This window comes from Carcharodon carcharias, chromosome 16, assembly GCF_017639515.1.
Source record: "Carcharodon carcharias isolate sCarCar2 chromosome 16, sCarCar2.pri, whole genome shotgun sequence".
Taxonomy (NCBI): domain Eukaryota; kingdom Metazoa; phylum Chordata; class Chondrichthyes; order Lamniformes; family Lamnidae; genus Carcharodon; species Carcharodon carcharias.
The window spans coordinates 100,855,261-100,873,394 of record NC_054482.1 but is presented as its reverse complement, the minus strand read 5'-3'; the positions used below and the strand labels follow the sequence as shown (position 1 = coordinate 100,873,394).

At 42.1% G+C, this 18,134-nt stretch overlaps 1 protein-coding gene across 2 annotated transcripts in view; it reads left to right on the top strand.

Moving 5' to 3' along the window:
- Positions 1 to 2,427: 2,427 nt before the first annotated feature.
- The window catches only part of scinlb (scinderin like b), a 55,132-nt gene continuing 39,425 nt past the window's right edge, over positions 2,428 to 18,134 (top strand). Inside the window, exons 1-7 of one of the 2 annotated variants that reach the window (XM_041208064.1) lie at positions 2,428 to 2,556; positions 8,210 to 8,393; positions 8,502 to 8,656; positions 12,212 to 12,373; positions 17,101 to 17,250; positions 17,353 to 17,442; positions 17,603 to 17,735. In XM_041208064.1, coding sequence (XP_041063998.1) covers positions 8,213 to 8,393; positions 8,502 to 8,656; positions 12,212 to 12,373; positions 17,101 to 17,250; positions 17,353 to 17,442; positions 17,603 to 17,735 — 871 coding nt within the window. In that variant the 5' untranslated portion in view covers positions 2,428 to 2,556; positions 8,210 to 8,212. Of the gene's footprint in view, positions 2,557 to 7,881; positions 8,041 to 8,209; positions 8,394 to 8,501; positions 8,657 to 12,211; positions 12,374 to 17,100; positions 17,251 to 17,352; positions 17,443 to 17,602; positions 17,736 to 18,134 lie in introns of those variants that run through there. The other variant, XM_041208063.1, reaches the window with a different exon arrangement.

Sequence of the window (18,134 nt, the reverse complement as noted above, 5' to 3'; positions counted from 1 at the left end):
GATGATGCAGTTGAAGTCACCGCCCAGAATGACCGGCCTGGAGGTCGCCAGCAGCAGTGGGAGCTGCTGAAAAACCTCCAGCCGCTCAGCCCCTTGTGACGGGGCGTAGACGTTAATTAACCGGAGTGGAGCATTCTTGTACATTACGTCTGCTACGAGGAGGTGCCCGCCCACCACCTCCTTAACCTGGGAGACAGTGAAGCTGCCTCCCCACAGCAGAATCCCCAGGCCGGAGGAACGAGAGTCGTTTCTTCCCGACCAGATCGATGGCCCATGGGACCACCATCGTGACCATTGCTTGTAGGAGCTGAGGTGCGGTATCGCACACTCCTGCAGAAACAACAGGTCAGCTTTGACCTTGGCAAGGTAGTCCAAGGTCACAACACATCGCGTAGTAGATTTAATGCTACGCACATTTATGGATACAATCTTTACACCCATTTTAAAGCAGTTAGTCGCTTACCAAACCTGTTGTCTCTGAGAGTTCCAGACCTTTGGTCTGCTCCTTCATGCCCGTGGTGTGCTCAAATTGCTTCACTTTGGATGGGCTGAAGAGAGCGTCCTGAACCTCCCCATTGGTGGTGTTCTGCTTGGGTGGCATCTGGGGGTCCGTGCAGAGAGCGGGTTTTGAAATGTCCTCTGTTGGAGAAGCTTCTCCAATCCTCTCCCCCTCTGGGGCGTTGCTGCTCCCGGCTTCCTGGAGCTGGGGTGCGCTGAGTGCCTCACTGTTCCCAGATTCCTGGGGCTGGGGTACGCTGGCCTCTTCGGGTTGTGGGCAAAGTTGGGGTACGCTGGTCTCCTCATTGTCTCCAATGTTCTGGAGCTCGGGTGTCTCATCCTCCAACTCCCTAGTGTTCTGCCGCTTCTTCTGTTGGCGCCGCCCTTTCCCTTCTTCGTCCGAATAGCTGCTGCTCTTGTCATCCGTGTCGGATAGGAGACGCCTCTTGACTCTTGTCTGGGAAGTGGCTTGGTTTCTTTTTAGCCCCTTCTTCCTTTTGGCTCTCTTCACCAGCTGCCACTCCCCCTGCTGCTTTCCCACTGCTGCCTCCTCCTCCTCCGTTGATTCGCTCTCCTGAGGAGTGGGAGATTCAGGGGGCCGTGCTGTTGGTTGGCCGTCTGTTGCCCCAATCTTTTCCTCCACCTTGTCTCTCTCTGTGTCCTCCTTTGTCCCGTTGTTCTCCCTGGGGGCCTTGGTAGTTGGAGTGACACGAGGCATTTCTTCTGCTTCCCCCTCGTTGGCTTTGGCTGCCTGTGCATAAGTACGGCAACGTTTGGGGCAGGTCTTGTAGAGGTGACTTGCCCCACCACACAGATTGCAGCACTTAGCCTGTTTACAGTCTTTTGTCTGGTGCCCTTCCTGTTTGCAGTTCTTGCAGAGGACAGCATTGCAGTTGGCCGCCACATGACCAGACTTGCCGCATGAGCGACAAAGTTTGGGTTGCCCAGCGTAGACGAGGTAGCCACGGTTTCGCCCGATAGGGAATCTGGAAGGAGGGTGGAAGACGGCTCCCTTAACGTCGGTCTTGAGCGTGACCTTAACCTGGCGTTTACATGTCCAGATCCCCAAATTATCTTTAACCTCAGTGCAGCTCCCAACCTTATCGAAGTACCTGGTAAGGAAGGTGAGCACATCAGCGACAGGGACGAAGGGGTTGTAAAGATGCACCGTCGCAACCCGGTCTCGTTGCAACGGCAGAGCAAAGAGCGGCTCCGCCGTCAGGATCTTCATTTCTGGCAGGTCTTTCTTTTCCTCAAACACCTTCAGGAGTTTGACGCAAACTGCCACTTGCTTGAAGGTCACATCAAAGAAACCAGCACTGGGGAAGTCCTGTAGACAGTAAATCTCCGTAGCCTCAAAACCACACAGCTTGAATAGGATCCTCTTGGTGAAGAAGGTCCTATCCATTCCTGTTCCTTGCTCGCTGCCCTTCACCATGACTCGGGTGGTGTTAGGTACCCCATGGTAAGGAGTTTGACTGGTTATAGCCATTGCTCTTTCCCTGGCAGAAACGCGATGAAGGTCTCTCCCCTGCCAGGTAAGTATCCAATGCACTCCAATGACAGCAGGTGCTACATGGTTCCAGCTCAAGTCAGCCAAGTACTGGTAACTACTCAGAAACTGGGAGCTCCTGCTGGATTTCAGATCTTTTTTTTTGCTGGATTTCAGATCAGTCCAGCAGAATTACTAGTTCACTTCCAGTAAAATCCAGCTAAGACCTGTTCTAAATCAATTCATGTCAGTTCAGGCTTGAACTGATCCAAGCTTTTTTTTCCTCTTCTGGGAGGTCAGTGAGGGTATTAAAATATCACTTGTGGCACTTTTATATTTTATCTCTTTATCTGATAGATGGAAAATGCCATTTGGAAGAAGAACTGGATCAGAGTTGGAAATTAGCATATTCAAATTAAACAGTTATTGGGTAGACATTGACCAATAGGATTGCAGTTGTGTTTCCTTTTGACAAAAGCCTTGAGTTAAAACGAACCAGAGGAGTTCAGAATTCAGCATCTGCTTTTGATATTCAAGAATCAGATCGGTGCCTCGCTTCTCTCTTGGTAGGTGCACTTTCCGCACTTTCACTTGTGCTGTCTTTTTGCATTGCCATGTTTTGCTTTTTATCCCGTTCAAACAGATCTTTGTCAGTTTCACTCATTTGCTGACAGCTCTTAATTTCCCAAGCGGGATCCAGTAAATGTAGAAGTGCATTGGTTTAATCTGCAAAGGTCGGGAAAAGATCTGAAACTGCACTTAATATAATAGCGATTTCAGTTTGGAAAAGGAGTTTGCACCGCTTCTCATTGTTTTGTGGAGCGTTGCAGTTAATGCAAACTCCACCCTGTCTTTAACATCAGCATCGATTGAAAAAAAATGGCTCCCGAGCTCTGTTAGTTGTGTTTGTAAAGTTTAAGAGTCAGAAAGGTCCAATGCCTCGCTCCCCCTTGTACTTCAAACATTGGGGGAAAAGATGTGATTGACTGTAATACAATAGGAAACGGACTTCGGTCATCTCCATTTTGAAGGGTTTGGTTGCGTGCTTTAAGAGAGATCTTGGAATCTTTCTGAAGTTATCAGGAAAGGCAGCAGACTGCACGTCGGGCACTAAAACGGCGCAGACTGTAACAAACTGCAACTCGGAGCAGACTGTACCAGCCTGTACCCCGGTGCAGACTGTAACAAACTAACTCGGTGCAAATTCTAATAGACTAATAGCAGACTGTAACAGAAAAAAAAGCAATGTAGGATGTAACAAGGTACAGCCTGGATTTTCCTGATATTTAAAGCTCGATCACTTCGTGCCCTGTTCATTTCTCAATCTTTAGGATGCGACGAAGGGGTTGAGAGTTTGTCGTGCTTTAGTTGCCGTCCCAGTGTTGATTGAAGGCTAAAATGAAAAAAAAATCCAACTTGTTTTCCTTACAAAAAAAGACGTTTACTTTTTTTTTGCTTACATAACTAATAATGTCCCAAAGATTTGAGTGTGAGCGATTAGAGAGAGACTGGCTAGGTTAGTTGGATAGGAGAGGTTAGTTGGAGCTTTGTATTGCAGCCGAAGTGCTGAGTATTCGGGGTAAATCCTCCACTGGTTGGCATGAGCAACATGTGGGCTGGGTCCATTCCAGTTGCAAACCTCTTCCGCTCCTTGCGCTCTCCTCTCTATCTGCCCATTCGCTTGCATCCCTGGTTTAAGGAGCGCTGCAGTCGTCGCCTCTTGCTGTCACAGCGCTGTTGTTCAGGGCGCTCTCGAGCATCTCAAAACAATCTGCTTCTGTGATGGGGGCCAACTCCTGCTTCTGGCTCCCTGCATGTTTAAACATTGGAAAGACTCCTGAGATTGAGGTTTTTTACGTTTAAAGCCTGCGACCCCAGCAGTTCAAAGGATGCTCACTGTGTCCCTTCACTCTCTTATCCCCTTTAGCTTGTTTTGAACAACAGGACCCCAATTTTATATACAACCCTGCGGTCACTGATCTGAAACCAATATAAACCTAAACCTGGGTGGTAACGTTGGCTGTAATTTTCAGAATCATTCAGCACACAGGAATAGACCATTCAATTTAACTAGTCGAATCTCACTGTCCTGCTCCCATACTGTTTAATATTCCTCTTTTTCCAGCAACTATCTAATTTCCTTTTCAAAGAAGGATTTCTTTAACAAAGAAGCGATTTAACAATGGGCTGTGACAAAGAATTCCACATTTTAACTATCCTGTATGTAAAGATTGCTTTCTAATCCCTAACTTCAGTTTTTTTTTGTACTCTGATACCTCACTAATCAGTGTCAGTATTTTATCACTATTTACCTCATAAACCTTTATAATTTTGTAAACTTCCACAAGGTGAAGACCTACAAAACTTATTTTCACAAGTCTCTCTTTTAAAAAGTAATGCTAATCCCTAGCAACTTCCTGGAGAATCTATGCTGCCTGTTTGTTTGTTACTTGTTTACTGTTATTGAGCGCCCAAGCAGTATTCTATATGTAGCCTAACTAAGGGCTTGTTTAAATCCAACATTATCTCATTGCATTCTACTTGCCTTGCAACCTTTTATTTCTGGACATTCAGATCCTTCTGTTCCTGCAGTCCTTTAAACTTTACCATTTATCATGTATTTTCTTCCCTATTCCTCTAGAGTACATAGCTGCACATTAAACAGCATTTGCCACCTTATCAGTCCACCCTGCTCACCTATCAGTGTTCTGAAGCTTTTCAAAATCCATATCACAATCTGTCCTTGTAAGAACAGCAATCCATCCACAAGCAATGTCATAAACTATGTGAACCAGTTGCACAGTAGGCATGCTGAAGCACACAAACCATAAGAACATAAGACATAGGAGCAGAAGTAGGCCATTTGGCCCATCGAGTTTGCTCTGCCATTCAATGAGATCATGGCTGATCTGATAATCCTCAACACTACTTTCCTGCCTTTTCCCCATAACCCTTGACTCCCTTACTGATTAAAAATCTGTCTATCTCAGCCTTGAATATACTTAACCCAGCTTCTACAGCCCTGTGCAGTAAAGAATTCCACAGATTAACTACCCTCTGCGAGAAGACATTCCTCCTCATCTCTGTTTTAAATGGGTGCCCCCTTACTCTGAGATTATGCCCTCTGGTCCTAGACTCTCCCACAAGGGGAAACAACCTCTCAGCATCTACCCTGTCAAGCTCCCTAAGAATCTTAGATGCTTCAATAAGGTCACCTCCCATTCTTCTAAACTCCAATGAGAACAGGCCCAACCTACTCAACCTCTCCTCTTAAGAAAATCCCTCCATACCCAGAATCAACCTTGTGAACCTTCTCTGGACTGCCTCCATTGCCAGTATATGTTTCCTCAGATAACGGGACCAAAACTGTTCACATTACTCTTGGTGTAGTCTAACTCGTGCCTTGAATAGTTTTAGCAAGACTTCCCTATTTTTATACCACATTCCCTTTGAAATAAAAGCCAACATTCCATTTGTCTTTCCTATTACTTGTTGAATTTGTTTGTTAGCTTTTTGGGATTCATGCCCAATGACTCCTGAATCCCTCTGTGCTGCAGCCTTCTGCAGTCTTTCTCCATTTAAATAATGTTCAGCTCCTCGATTCTCCCTGCCAAAGGCCATAACCTCACATTTTCCCACATTATATTCCATCTGCCGCTTTTTTGCCCATTCACTTAACCTGTCTATATCCCTCTGTAGGCTCCTTGTGCCATCCTCACCACTTGCCTTCCCACTTATTTTTGTATCATCTGCAAATTTAGCCATAGCACATTCATTTCCCTCATCTAAGTCATTAATATATATTGTAATAATTAAGGGCCCAGCACTGATCCCTGTGGCATTCCACTAGTTACAGTTTGCCATCCTGAATATGCCCCCCTTATCCCAACTCTCTGGTTTCTATTAGTTAGCCAATCCTCTATCCATACTAATATACTGCCCCCAACACCATGGGTTCCTATCTTATTAAGTAACCTTATGTACGGTACCTTATTGAACGCCTTTTGGAAATCCAAATGTACTACTTCCACTGGTTCCCCTTTACCTGTCCTGTAAGTTACCTCCTCAAAGAATTCTAATAATTCTTAATAATAACACGTAGCAGTTCTTTGGAGTACCCAAGTGAAAATAAGTTTAGAATAATTACCCCTAATAAGTGCATCATGCTATATCGAAAACATTGTAGGCCTTGGAGAGGAGACAGTGGGAATCCACATTAGCAAGAGAATTGGTTCATGCTTACAATGACAAACTGGATGGAATGTAATTCATCAAAATGTTGGTTGAAAACCTTGGAATCCCAACTCCTAAATTAATTAGACTGAGATGCTCACTGTAAAATAGTGACCCTGACAATAGAGAAAAACAGTCCCTTAGCAGTCCGTTATAGGCAAGGCAGTTGATTTTTCATTTAAGCCACAGGAACTCCTTTTTCAAGGAAAAACGGAAAGCATTGTAGATTGCAATCTCTGAAACATCAATAAAAATCTCTTAATAAAAACATAATTTGACTTATTTACTCAACAGGAACTCTGCCCATTAGGGATTCTGAATTTGGGCTTCGGTTTAGGAAGGAAAGGCCTTTTTGTTTAAAACGAAGCCCAGAAAGTATTTGAAAGTTGTTCCAGGAGAGTGAACATAAGCATTAAGTATACCAGCCTAAAGCTAGGGCAGATCACAGTTTCCCTAGGATACTACTGTGCAAGTGATATCACTTTCAAAACTTACTAGTTTATCGATGGATCTGCTGAAAGGCTTTCAGCTGTTTGAATAAATATTTATTCACTTTTTATTTGATCTAAAGTGTATGAACATTAGGTAAATGATTCAACATATTGGTTACCAATCCGCAGCTACAAGAATTCAATTGCTCCCTCTTGAAAATGGGTCTTTACTGAGAGGAACATTGTTTGTGTAACTGAAGACAGCATTTGCTCTCACTGCAAATGACAGTTCAACATGCTAAGTTATATGATAGAAGTTTCTAGACAGGCAGAGACATGCAGATTGGATTAAGTTGTGCTCACACAAGGTTCTGTCTGGTGAACTGCTATGTCGTACTGTTGGGTCTACTTAGTATCTGCGCCCTCAACCATTAGCTGAATTAAACAATTTATTTTCCTGTGCATAGAGATCATATGTCCTACAGCAAAACAGATATTTTCCCCAGATGTTTTTGTAAAATGCTGATAAGCTGATTGGGAGGAATAAATTCTTAACATTTTGTATTTGACATTTCCAAAGTTAATTTAAAAATCAATTTAAAATAATTGCAAGAAAAATAATGTGTAAGAAGCCTTGGATATTGGAATTGCTTACTTTCTTAAACATGCTAAAGAGCTCTAGAGTTTTATTTCATTGATTTTATATCCTGCATTCAGTGCACCTGAGAAACCCGCCACCATAAGAATTAAGCACAAGTTGAGATCTTCAGAGAGTTAGCTTTTAAGCAAGTTTCTGAAGACATTCAGAACCCACCATTTATGTGCTAACATGTCTTGCAATGGATAAGCTTTGCAGTGACTCCATGGGAATTAACCTTTTCTGTGCCCTGGCAAGAAACCATTTACATGATCAGCTTTGAATCAAATTGGTACCAATGTGGTACTGCATTAAACTATTTATTGGACAATTTGTGCTCAGTCCCTTACTTTCAAGCATTAGTGAACTGAATCAAGGCATCCAAGACCCAAGATATTGGGTGGGGCAGTTATGTAGGATGCAAATGCAAATTATGTGCTCTATTTAAATGATATTACGGGTATAATTGTTGTTTGCCAGAGCAGTATTTATATTTTAATACTGTTTTGTAATCATTAGGTATGTTTACTCATTTTAAAATCCGTATAGTGTTTTTTTCTGTAATAGTTTCTAATTTCTGTTAGACATTTCAGATTGACTGCCAAAGACTTTGTCTGTTCTTTGTTAGTTCCTTACTGTGGGTAAGCTGTGAAAAATACTAGGTTTTACTGAGTGCCTGTACTGCACCAGATTGTCTCTCCATGGTAACCTGGAGGATATGGAAAGTTACTGTGCTACACAGATATTTGGTGAGTTGCCAGTCCCTCTTGGACCTTGTTAAATTATTGACTTCCCATTGAAACTGGCATTGCCCACAGGCTAAAAATCTCCACACCTCAGTATTCTATTTGTTGGCCCTACTCATCACTGGTGTCAGTCTCCACTTATCAATAATCCATTCTTGATTTCTCTCCACAGATAATGGGTTTTCACCAGGCATTTGAAAATGTCGGCAAAAAGCCTGGGATGACCGTGTGGAGGATTGAGAAAATGAACCCTGTCCTAGTGCCTGAAAATCTGCATGGGAATTTTTACATGGGTGATGCCTACATTGTGCTACATACAACTCCAGACTTTGCGTACAGTGCCCACCTGTGGCTCGGTATGGCTATGCTCGTGTGAATTTTCAGACTGCTGATAATGCAATAACGATTAACACTTTTTTAAAGAACTATTTTAGGTTGATCTTTGATAAAATATTTTCTTCCAGGCAATCAGTGCAGTCAAGATGAATCTGGGTCGGGTGCCATTTTCTGCATTCAGCTGGATGATAGTCTCAATGGAAAACCAGTGCAGTATAGGGAAACGCAAGGCAATGAGTCAAACAAGTTCGTGGGCTACTTTAAAAATGGACTTCTGTACAAGGTAAGGTGGACAATAAACAGCACCTTTTAAGGAGCTTGGAATCTTTCAAATCATAAATATCAAGACTCTGAGGTACCTAATGTTTGTGTGCTCCTGCTACACTTAAGTATGAAATGTCACCAAATGCTGGAGGCACCTTTTCTCTGTTTATTGATTAACTGCTTTAAAAAATGGCCTTTTATGTATAAAAAGGGTTGCATATTTATCAGTGACTATAGTAGCTTCTTTTGTGTGGATTTTTTTTATTTCTGGACCATACAAAACTCAATCAGTCAGTTTCTAATTTTGGCCAGTTTATGAGCTTGGAAATCTGCCTAACTGGCTTGCACTGAATAAGAATTGTTAAAATGGCTAGCTGATTTACTAGGAAGTTCTATTTAAATGCCTAGGAAACAATTTTGAATGTCACTAGTTGTTATCATCACCAGGTGATGCACTGCAGGAACTCACCAAGGCTCCTTAGAAACACTTCCAAACCCACCGTCGCTACCATTTAGAAGGACAAGGGTAGTTGACACATGGGAACACCATCACCTGGAAGTTCCCCTCCAAGCCACTCACCATCCTGACTTGGAAATATATCGCTGTTCCTTCACTGTTGTTGGGTCAAAATCCTGGAACTCCCTCTCTAACAGCACTGTGGGTGTACCTACACCACATGGACTGCAGCGGTTCAAGAAGGCAGCTCACCACCACCTTCTCAAGGGCAACTAGGGATGGGCAATAAATGCTGGCCCAGCCAGTGATGCCCACATCTCATGAATGAGCAAAAAAAAGTATCATGTGAAAAGTCACATTTCTCAAGTGGTTATTTAAATATATTTGGTTTGAGTTCTCCCTACTTTAACACTTCCCCTCTTTCTGATCTTTTACCTCATCGCTGCTTAATTCCTTCCAACTTCGACAATTGAAATAGAGGACGCAGCACGGGATCTACTAAATGAGGATAAAATATGCAAGTGGGCACAACAATGACAGATTAAATTTAATACACACAAGTATAAAGTACTGCACATAGGAAGAAAATGGCTAGTAAGTGAATGGTGTTGAAGTAACTAAGGATAAGGTTGAAAGTAATCTTGGCATTTTAATAGACTTGGCAGTCAACAAGCCCAAGCAAAGGGGAGCAAGTCAGATGCTGAACTATATAACCAAAACAAATAAAAACTCAGGGATACTTAAACCATATGCTGCTCTGGTCAGATCACACCTTGAGTGCTACATCTGGTTCTGACCACCAACACTCAAGCCTTGGAGGTAATTCAGAGAAGAGCAGGGTAGCTGCCCTATAAGCATTAGAAAATTGAGATATGAGGGAAAAACGATGGAGAAGTTCTACCAAAGCTACAGAAGTTAATAAGCAGTAAAGAACAGGCAGATCTGGAAAAGTACATTTAACTGAATAGAGGGTAGATAAGATGATAATATTCAAGCTACTAATGGAGGAACGTAGGACTGATTTTGAAACTTCTGGGTTGGGTAGGAGAGGTGAAAACTTGAATCATTTAAGAAATGATTTGATTCTGTGATTGGGAGATTGTAAGGTTTTCTGGCTGAATGACTTGGTGAGCTGAATGGCCTTCCACTTCTAGTTTGTGACTATGCATCCTTCCTCAGCTGGGAATGGGCTGTACTCCCTGAACAGTGCCACGCTTGGCCCTTGCCCAGATCCACTGATGTAGTCAGCCTTACTGATTTTCTTTTGCTTTCTCCTTGTCCTAAGATAAAGTGAAATGAGCAGTGAGAGCGGCGCTACCATGATTAAACAGAAACGTGTCACCAAAGAAAGTTTCAGGGGGCAAACAGGTGGGACAAGCGTGATGATATCATAATATGGGTCTGCAGAGTTTTCTTCATAGCTGATGCTCTCAGAGGATAGGCAAATTCTGTCCACTTAGTGGCCTAATTAAGAACTGAAAAAGCAACGATGTGTATATGGCCCAAGAGCCACCTTAACACCTGAAATCCTAAAATACCTTCTCTGCTGTTCGTGTCAGTAAATATTGTGTCATCTGTCTTAGCGCTTTCAATGTAGGGCTCGTGACCAGAAGTTTTAATAGAAGTATTGATTTTTTTCTAGTGAATGTTTAAATAATTAATTATAGCTTGGGCTTAATGGATTCAGAGAAAGAAAACTCTTTTGAATCCCAAGCCATTTCCTAATGGAGCCTACAGAATGCATGGTATAATTGGCTTTCTTTCTAGTTACTCACAGGAACTGGAAAATCCACAACCAAATTACATCATGCTTTTTGAAACAATCTTTTACTGGTGACAATTAAATCTGATAAAGATACCAGTGCTGTCGTTTGTAAAGCATTGCACACTGGCTGCCTGCCCTGAAACTAAAGAAAGGGGAGCTCACAGGAGAGTAAAGAGGCAGGATACGCAAGCTGTTTCTATTTCAATGTTGGGTAACTTCTCTAAATTAAAGCTTCCAGGTGAGGAGCTTTTCCCACCTTCTCAAGGGCAATTAGGGATGCGTAATAAATGCTGGCCTAGCCAGCGATGCCCACATTCCGTGAATGAATTTTTAAAAATATTCAATTGGAATGTCATGCCCCTGATTAGATTCGGAAGGCCATGAGCTACAAGAGTTATCCATGCCTAATATTCTGTGCATCTCTGCATTTCTCTAGCAGCTATAAGTTGTAAAACCTAATGCATGTTTTTTTTGGTGATTTTTTTTTTGTTCTCATACAATGAAGGATGACTGTAGCAGAGAACAAATCATTTTTACTTTTTGTACCAAGTGTTAATATCAACCACTCAGGGTGTGGAAAGCATGAGTTACTTTGAGGATAAAGATTCTTTATTGCACCAGCGTAATATCTCTGTATTCCACACCAGTCATCCTTATGGTTAATTTGTGTGAGATTACCAGTTTGCTCAACATTATGACTGAAGTTTTTTTTGCTGTAACTTTATGACTCCTTGAAATTGGTTTAAGACTAACCAGGCTCCTTTCACTCAGGATCCTTCTAGTCATCAATCTGGATTAGAATATAACCCAGGCCCCAGGGTAAATCCTGGACTAATTCTGGAGCATTATTTGACATTTCCATCTGTAATACACTGTAACCTCTCTAACCTGGAATGCTTGTGACCAAGTCATTTCTGGATTTTCGAATTTTCTGGATTATAGAATGACAGTAGAATGCACAACCACAAGCATGTGAACCGGAAAACACCGTGGATATAAATATTTACCAGAAACATAAAACAGTGATAAAACATTATAAAGTAGTAATTGTAATTGAATTGAAATTGTTTTACTTATCCAAATACTGTATCTTCTATGTTTCCACTTCCAAAGTACTGCCCGAACAGTCAAGTGGCGAGTCCTTGGATCTGCTCAATAGATTTCTGGACAATTGGTGTTTCTGATCAATAGGCTTTGCAACTGGAGAGGTTATAGTGAATTTTATCATAAACTAGGTTAAAAAAGACTTGTGGGATTTGATGAGATGTTTTGGTCTGTTGTTTTTAAAACAGCTGGCTTAATTGTTACCTTCATAACATTCCTCAGCGTTTGATTTTGTGTTTCCTTTGTAGGAAGGAGGTGTGGCATCTGGTTTTGCACATGTCGTCACCAATGACATCAGTGTAAAGAGGCTGCTGCATGTTAAAGGCAGACGGAATGTGAGAGCCAGTGAAGTGCCTTTTACGTGGTCCAGCTTTAACAATGGAGATTGCTTCCTCATTGATGCAGGAGCTGTGAGTGCAACATGTTAACATTTCACAGAAATGGCAGCAAGTTCAGTTGCGCTTTGATCCTTATTCTGTTCAGTACTCCTCTTACCATCTTACCTATGGTTATCATGCTATCACCCCTGGTTACGAGGAGAGGGACGATCCAACTCATTGACATCACTGAGTAGTGCCAACATGAGTCAACGTGCCCCCTGATTTTCTTGAGTTCTTTCTTCCTTTTACCTGAAGTTTTCCTCTGTCGAGGATCCTGACTTAAGTTGGACACTTCTACAAGTGCCTGTTAGTCTTTGGTAGCTTGCTCAAGTGGCTTCTCTACAAGTGAGCCCAGAACAACAACAACAACTTGTATTTATATAGCATCTTTAACATAATATATTCCAAGATACTTCACATGAGCGGTATCATATAACGTTTGGCACCAAGCCAAGATATGGTGGAACAGACACCAAAAACACGGTCAAAGGCGTAGATTTTAAGGTGCGTCTTAAAGGAGGAAAGAGTGAGGGAGAGGTTTAGCGTGGGAATTCCAGAGCTTAGGGTGTTAGCAGCTGAAAACACGGCCACCAGTGGTGGAGCGACTAAAATCAGGATTACTCAAGAGGCCAGAATTTGAGGAGAGTTCAAATCTCAGAGAGTTGTAGGGTTGTAGGATGATAGGGAGTGTTGTGACCATGGAGGGATTTGGAAACAAGCAGGAGAATTTTATAACTGAGATGTTGCTAGACCAAGAGCCAATGTAGGTCAGTGAGCACAGAGGTGATAGGGTGATGGGACTTGCTGTGAGCTAAGACACAGGCTGCAGAGTTTTGGATGATCTTAAGTTTACAGCGGTAGAATGTGGGCAGCCAGCCAGGAGTGGGTTGGAATAGTCAGTCTAGAGGTATCGAAGGCATGGCTGAGGATTTCAGCAGCAGATGAGCTGAGCTAAGACAAGGTGAGCCGAGACAGGATCAGAATCTGGCCCATATTACAAAAGTGAAAATAGGCAGCCTCAGGTTTGATCAAAGACATAGCTTTTGAACTGCATCTTAAAGGAGGAGAGAAGTAGAGAGCTGGCAGGGTTCAGTGAAGTAATTCTAGAGTTTAGGTCCTTGCCAGCTGAAGGCACAGTTGCCAATGATAGAGTGATTAAAATTGGCAATGCAGCAGGGAGATTTTGGCAGAATAATCGACAATGGGGAGGCAATCACTGTTGTACATGACTCTGTCCTCCCCGCAGGGGCAGGCGTAATGATCATGATTGGAAACTCATGCTGATTCCTCCTCCCAGCACAAGAGTATTGACGTTCATTGTGGAGTCTTGGCTGAGTTCAGCAAACCAAGCATAAACTGGGGAAGGTGGTCAAATTTGTTTTTCTTTCATGCAAAGCATCCGAGGAACATTGGAGGACTTCACATTACGTTCTAAGAATGAGCCAGCACAGAAATGATGGGTTGAATGGCCTCCTGCTGTGTTCTGATTCTGTGATAATACCAGGGTCCTTTGCTCTGAGAATCTAGTGCTGTGGGTGTAGGAAAACCTTCTTGCTAATATAATTCATCGCTCTATCTTGTTGAGTGAGCAGCCCTATAACCCAACATCAGTGCTGTCTCCTGTCTGGATATTCAGAACCAATGAGAGGGACTGAAAGAGGCAGGCATTGTCTGGGATAGTAATAGCATAAAAGGCAGAGAGGAGGAAGAGTTCAGGAGAATTTTCTTGATCAGTTTGTTTCTGGCCTAATGAGGCATTGCTGGATGTGATTGTGATCACAGTGGGTCATGTGTTGATAGGGGAACATTTGGGAACAGCGATCATAGTATCATAAAGGTTTAGATTAGCTATGAAAAAGGACAAGAAGCAACCCAGAGTAAAAATACTGAATTGGAGGAACGCCAATTTTAAAGGGTGTGAACAGATTTAGCTCAGGTAAATCAGAAACAAAGATTGACAGGCAGAACTATGACAGAACAATGGGCTGTCTTTAAAGAGGAGATGGTTCGGGTATAGTTGAGATACATTCCAACTATTGGGAAAAATAGGACAACCAAAGCTAGAGCTCCCTGGGTGATGAAAGAGATAGAGAGTGAGGTGAAGCAGAAAAGGGTACAAATGACAGATAATACCAGGTTGATAATATCAGGTTGAGAACCAGGTTGACTATAGAAAGTTCAAAGGGGAAGTGAAAAAGGAAATGAGAGGGACTATGGGAAAAGCCTGGAAGGGAAATTAAAAATCAATCCAAAAGCCTTCTATAGGCACATAAATAATAATTAAGTGGTAAGAGGAGGGGTGAGCCAATTACAGACGAAAAAGGGGATCTAATCGTGGAAGCAGGGAGCATGGCTGAGATAGTAAATTAGTTCTTTACATCTGTATTTACCAAGGAGGAAGATGTCTCTGAAGTCATAGTAGAGAAGAGATAGTCAATATACAGGATGGGCTAAAAATTGATAAAGATGAGATACTAGAAAGGCTGCCCGTACTTTAAGTTGATTAGTCACCAGGACAAAAAGGGATGCATCCAAGGATATTGTGGCAATTAAGGATGGAAATTGCAGACGCATTGGCCAAATTCTTCCAATCCTCCTTAGATACAGGGGTAGTGCCAGAGAACTGGAGAATTGCAAATGTTACACCCTTGCTCAAAAAAAGGGTATGAGGACAAATTTAGCAACTATGGGCCAGTCAGTTTAACCTCGGGTTGGGGGGGGGGAACGCTTTTAGAAATGATAATCCAGGACAAAATAGTCACTTGGATAAGCATGGATTAATTAAGGAAAGCCAGCACAGATTTGCTAAAAGATAAATTGTGTTTTGAGTTTTTGATGAGGCAGGAGAGAGGGTTGATGAGGCTAATGCAGTTGATCTGCTTTACAGGGACTTCCAAAAAGATGCTTGATATAGTGCCGCATAATAGGCTCGCCAGAAAAGTTAAAGCCTGTGGAATGAAAGGGACAGTGTCGGCATGGATATGAAATTGGCTGAGTGATGAGAAACAAAAGTCAAGAATGATTAATTTTTGTGCTGGAGGAAAGTGTACAGTGGGGTTCTCCAGAGGTCTGTACTAGGAGCACTACTTTTCTTGAGCAATATTAATGACCTAGACTTGAATGTGCAGGGGACAATTTCAAAATTTGCAGATGACACAAAACTCAGAAGTTTTGTGAACAGTGAGGAGGATAGTGATAGACTTTAAGGAGACATGGACAAGTTGATGAAATGGGTGGAGACTTCACAGAGAACTGTGAAGTGTTAGGAAGAACGAGGAGAGGCAAATAAAATATTTCTAAAGTAGGGGGGTGTGCAGAAGCAGGGGTATACAAATCATTGAGTGTGACAGGGCAGGTTGAGAAAGTGCCTAAAAAGATTTACGGGATCCTGGGTTTCATAAATAGAGGCATAGAACTCAAAAAAAGGAAGGTGAATACTGGTCTCAATTGGAGTATTGTGTCCAATTCTGGGAAGCACACTTTAGAAAAGGTGCGAAAGCATTGTAGAGAGTACAAAAAAGATTTACGAGAATGGTTCCTGGTTGAGAAGACTTCAGCCACGTAGATAGATTGGACAAGCTAGGGTTGTTCCCCTTAGAGAAGACAAGGTTGATAGAGGTGTTCAAAATCATGAGGGTCTAGGCCGGGTAGATAGGGAGAAACTGTTCCCTTAGAGGGAAGAGAGGAAAATCAGAGGACACTGATTTAAAGTGATTGGCAAAAGAACAAATTCAGACCAGAGGAAAAGCCGTTTTACACAACAAGGGGCTAGGATCAAGAATGCACTGCTGGACAATGTGGGGGAGGTAAATTCAATGGAAATTTTTGAAGAGAAACTGGGTAAGTGTATGAAAATGAGAAGTATACATGGCTATGAGGAAAAGGCAGAGGGGATGGACTAGCTGAGTTGCTCTTACAGAAAGCTGGAATGGGCATAATGGGTCAAATGGCCTCCTTCTATACTGTAATCATCTAGGTACATACAAGCCTTGGGCTCTATGAGGATCTTCTGTTAGTCATAAATGTGAAAAACCGAAGCTGAAGACATTGAACTGGTAACGTCCTTACTAGAATTTCCTGCTGTCCACCATGTTTTTAAAAAGGGAATAGAAAATATTACAAACTGTTCTAATGGTCAATTAACTTATAGCACATTTATTTCTGACTGTTAAGGAGAAAGTATAGAATAAGAATGTCCATTGAGCTCAACAAGATTTTTTTCTCCACAGACCATATACAATCTACCCTATCATTGACTCTATTTCACTGTGTTTTTAAGGAAGGAAAGTTCTGGATGAATATCTTTTTGATCTTTAATAATCGAGCAAAACTCCAGATTATTTATGCTTCCCCCATAACCCATTCTTCATCCTGGTGTGCACAACTGAAGGCAGGAACCACCATAGACAACATCCGCTCCCTATCCCTCCATCTCCCAGCTCCAGCAGTGTAGACAACATTGTGCACCATGAACTATTTGGTCTAAAGTAGTGAGAATGGGGGAAAGTGAGAAAAGAAATGGACAGAGAATGAGGAGACGGGAAAGGAACTGACCGTGAGCGGCGGTTGGGGAAGCAACTCTGGGTTACGGTTCATTGTAAAGTTTCAGCTATTGATCAAAAGACAGTTTGCAACCATTAATGGTATTCACAGATGCTGTGTTATAATTAAACTGGCAAGCACTTGATTAGCGTAATGTTTAGACTCAAATATGGTCTTACAGAATATGAAGTCACAGTTAAACTTTGCAATTGCAGATGATATATCAGTGGAATGGATCAAAGAGCAACCTTTACGAGAGGCTGAAATGCTCTCAGCTTGCTAACGGTATCCGTGATGGAGAGAGAGTGGGCCGTGCCAAGGTAGAGGTGGTGGATGAAGGAGATGAGCCTGCAGGAGTTATTGAAGTGAGTATATGGAGAACATGTGGAAGTTTATTGCAAAGTTTCTAAAAGGCTGGAGGGATTGCGCAGAATTGAATTTTCCTCTTTCTTTTACAAAATTGATAGTTACTGGGATCCAAAACAGCCATTCCCGATGCGACTGTTGAAGATTCTGCAGCAGATAAAGCCAGCAAGCAAAAAGCCAAACTCTACATGGTAACTAACCGTTTGCTTTTAAAAGGGAATCTTTGATAATTGTATGGTTTCATCCCCAACTCTTAGTGCTGCAGTTTTCTCGATCAACAGAAATGCTTTCATAAAATATTACACAAAAACAGAATACACTGGATACCAAAAGCACTGTCATTTCTTTCAGATTTCTGATGCCAGTGGACAGTTGTCTTTAACAGAGGTGGCCGCTGCAAGCCCATTTCAGATGGCTACACTTTCAACCAAGGAATGTTATATTCTTGACAATGGACCAAATGGCCATATATTTCTGTGGAAAGGTAAGAAGTCTAGATACTTGTGCCTCTTAATACATTGTGAATGTTACTATATTTACTGCTCAATTTTTTTTATTTAGAAAAAGTCAATTTATTTGTATGATTATAATGATTACACTTTATTAAAAATTACTGTGGTTTAATGATTCCCAGCGTAAGATCTTTGGCATTTGCAAATGGACCCTCGAATGATTGTAGTTTTGTTTTAACAATTTTTAGGGGTCAGAACGCCCAAAATAAATATGACCGTTTTGGAGCAGTTTCAGGGTGTCTGGAATGGGAAGTGTAGCGAGAATCTGTTCAGCTGGCTCCCATGTTTCTGCCACTGTTTATGGGATGTTCCATCGAAAGTGAAGTGGAATGATCAGGATGCCCAGGGGCAGGCTTGTGCAGATGGCAGGA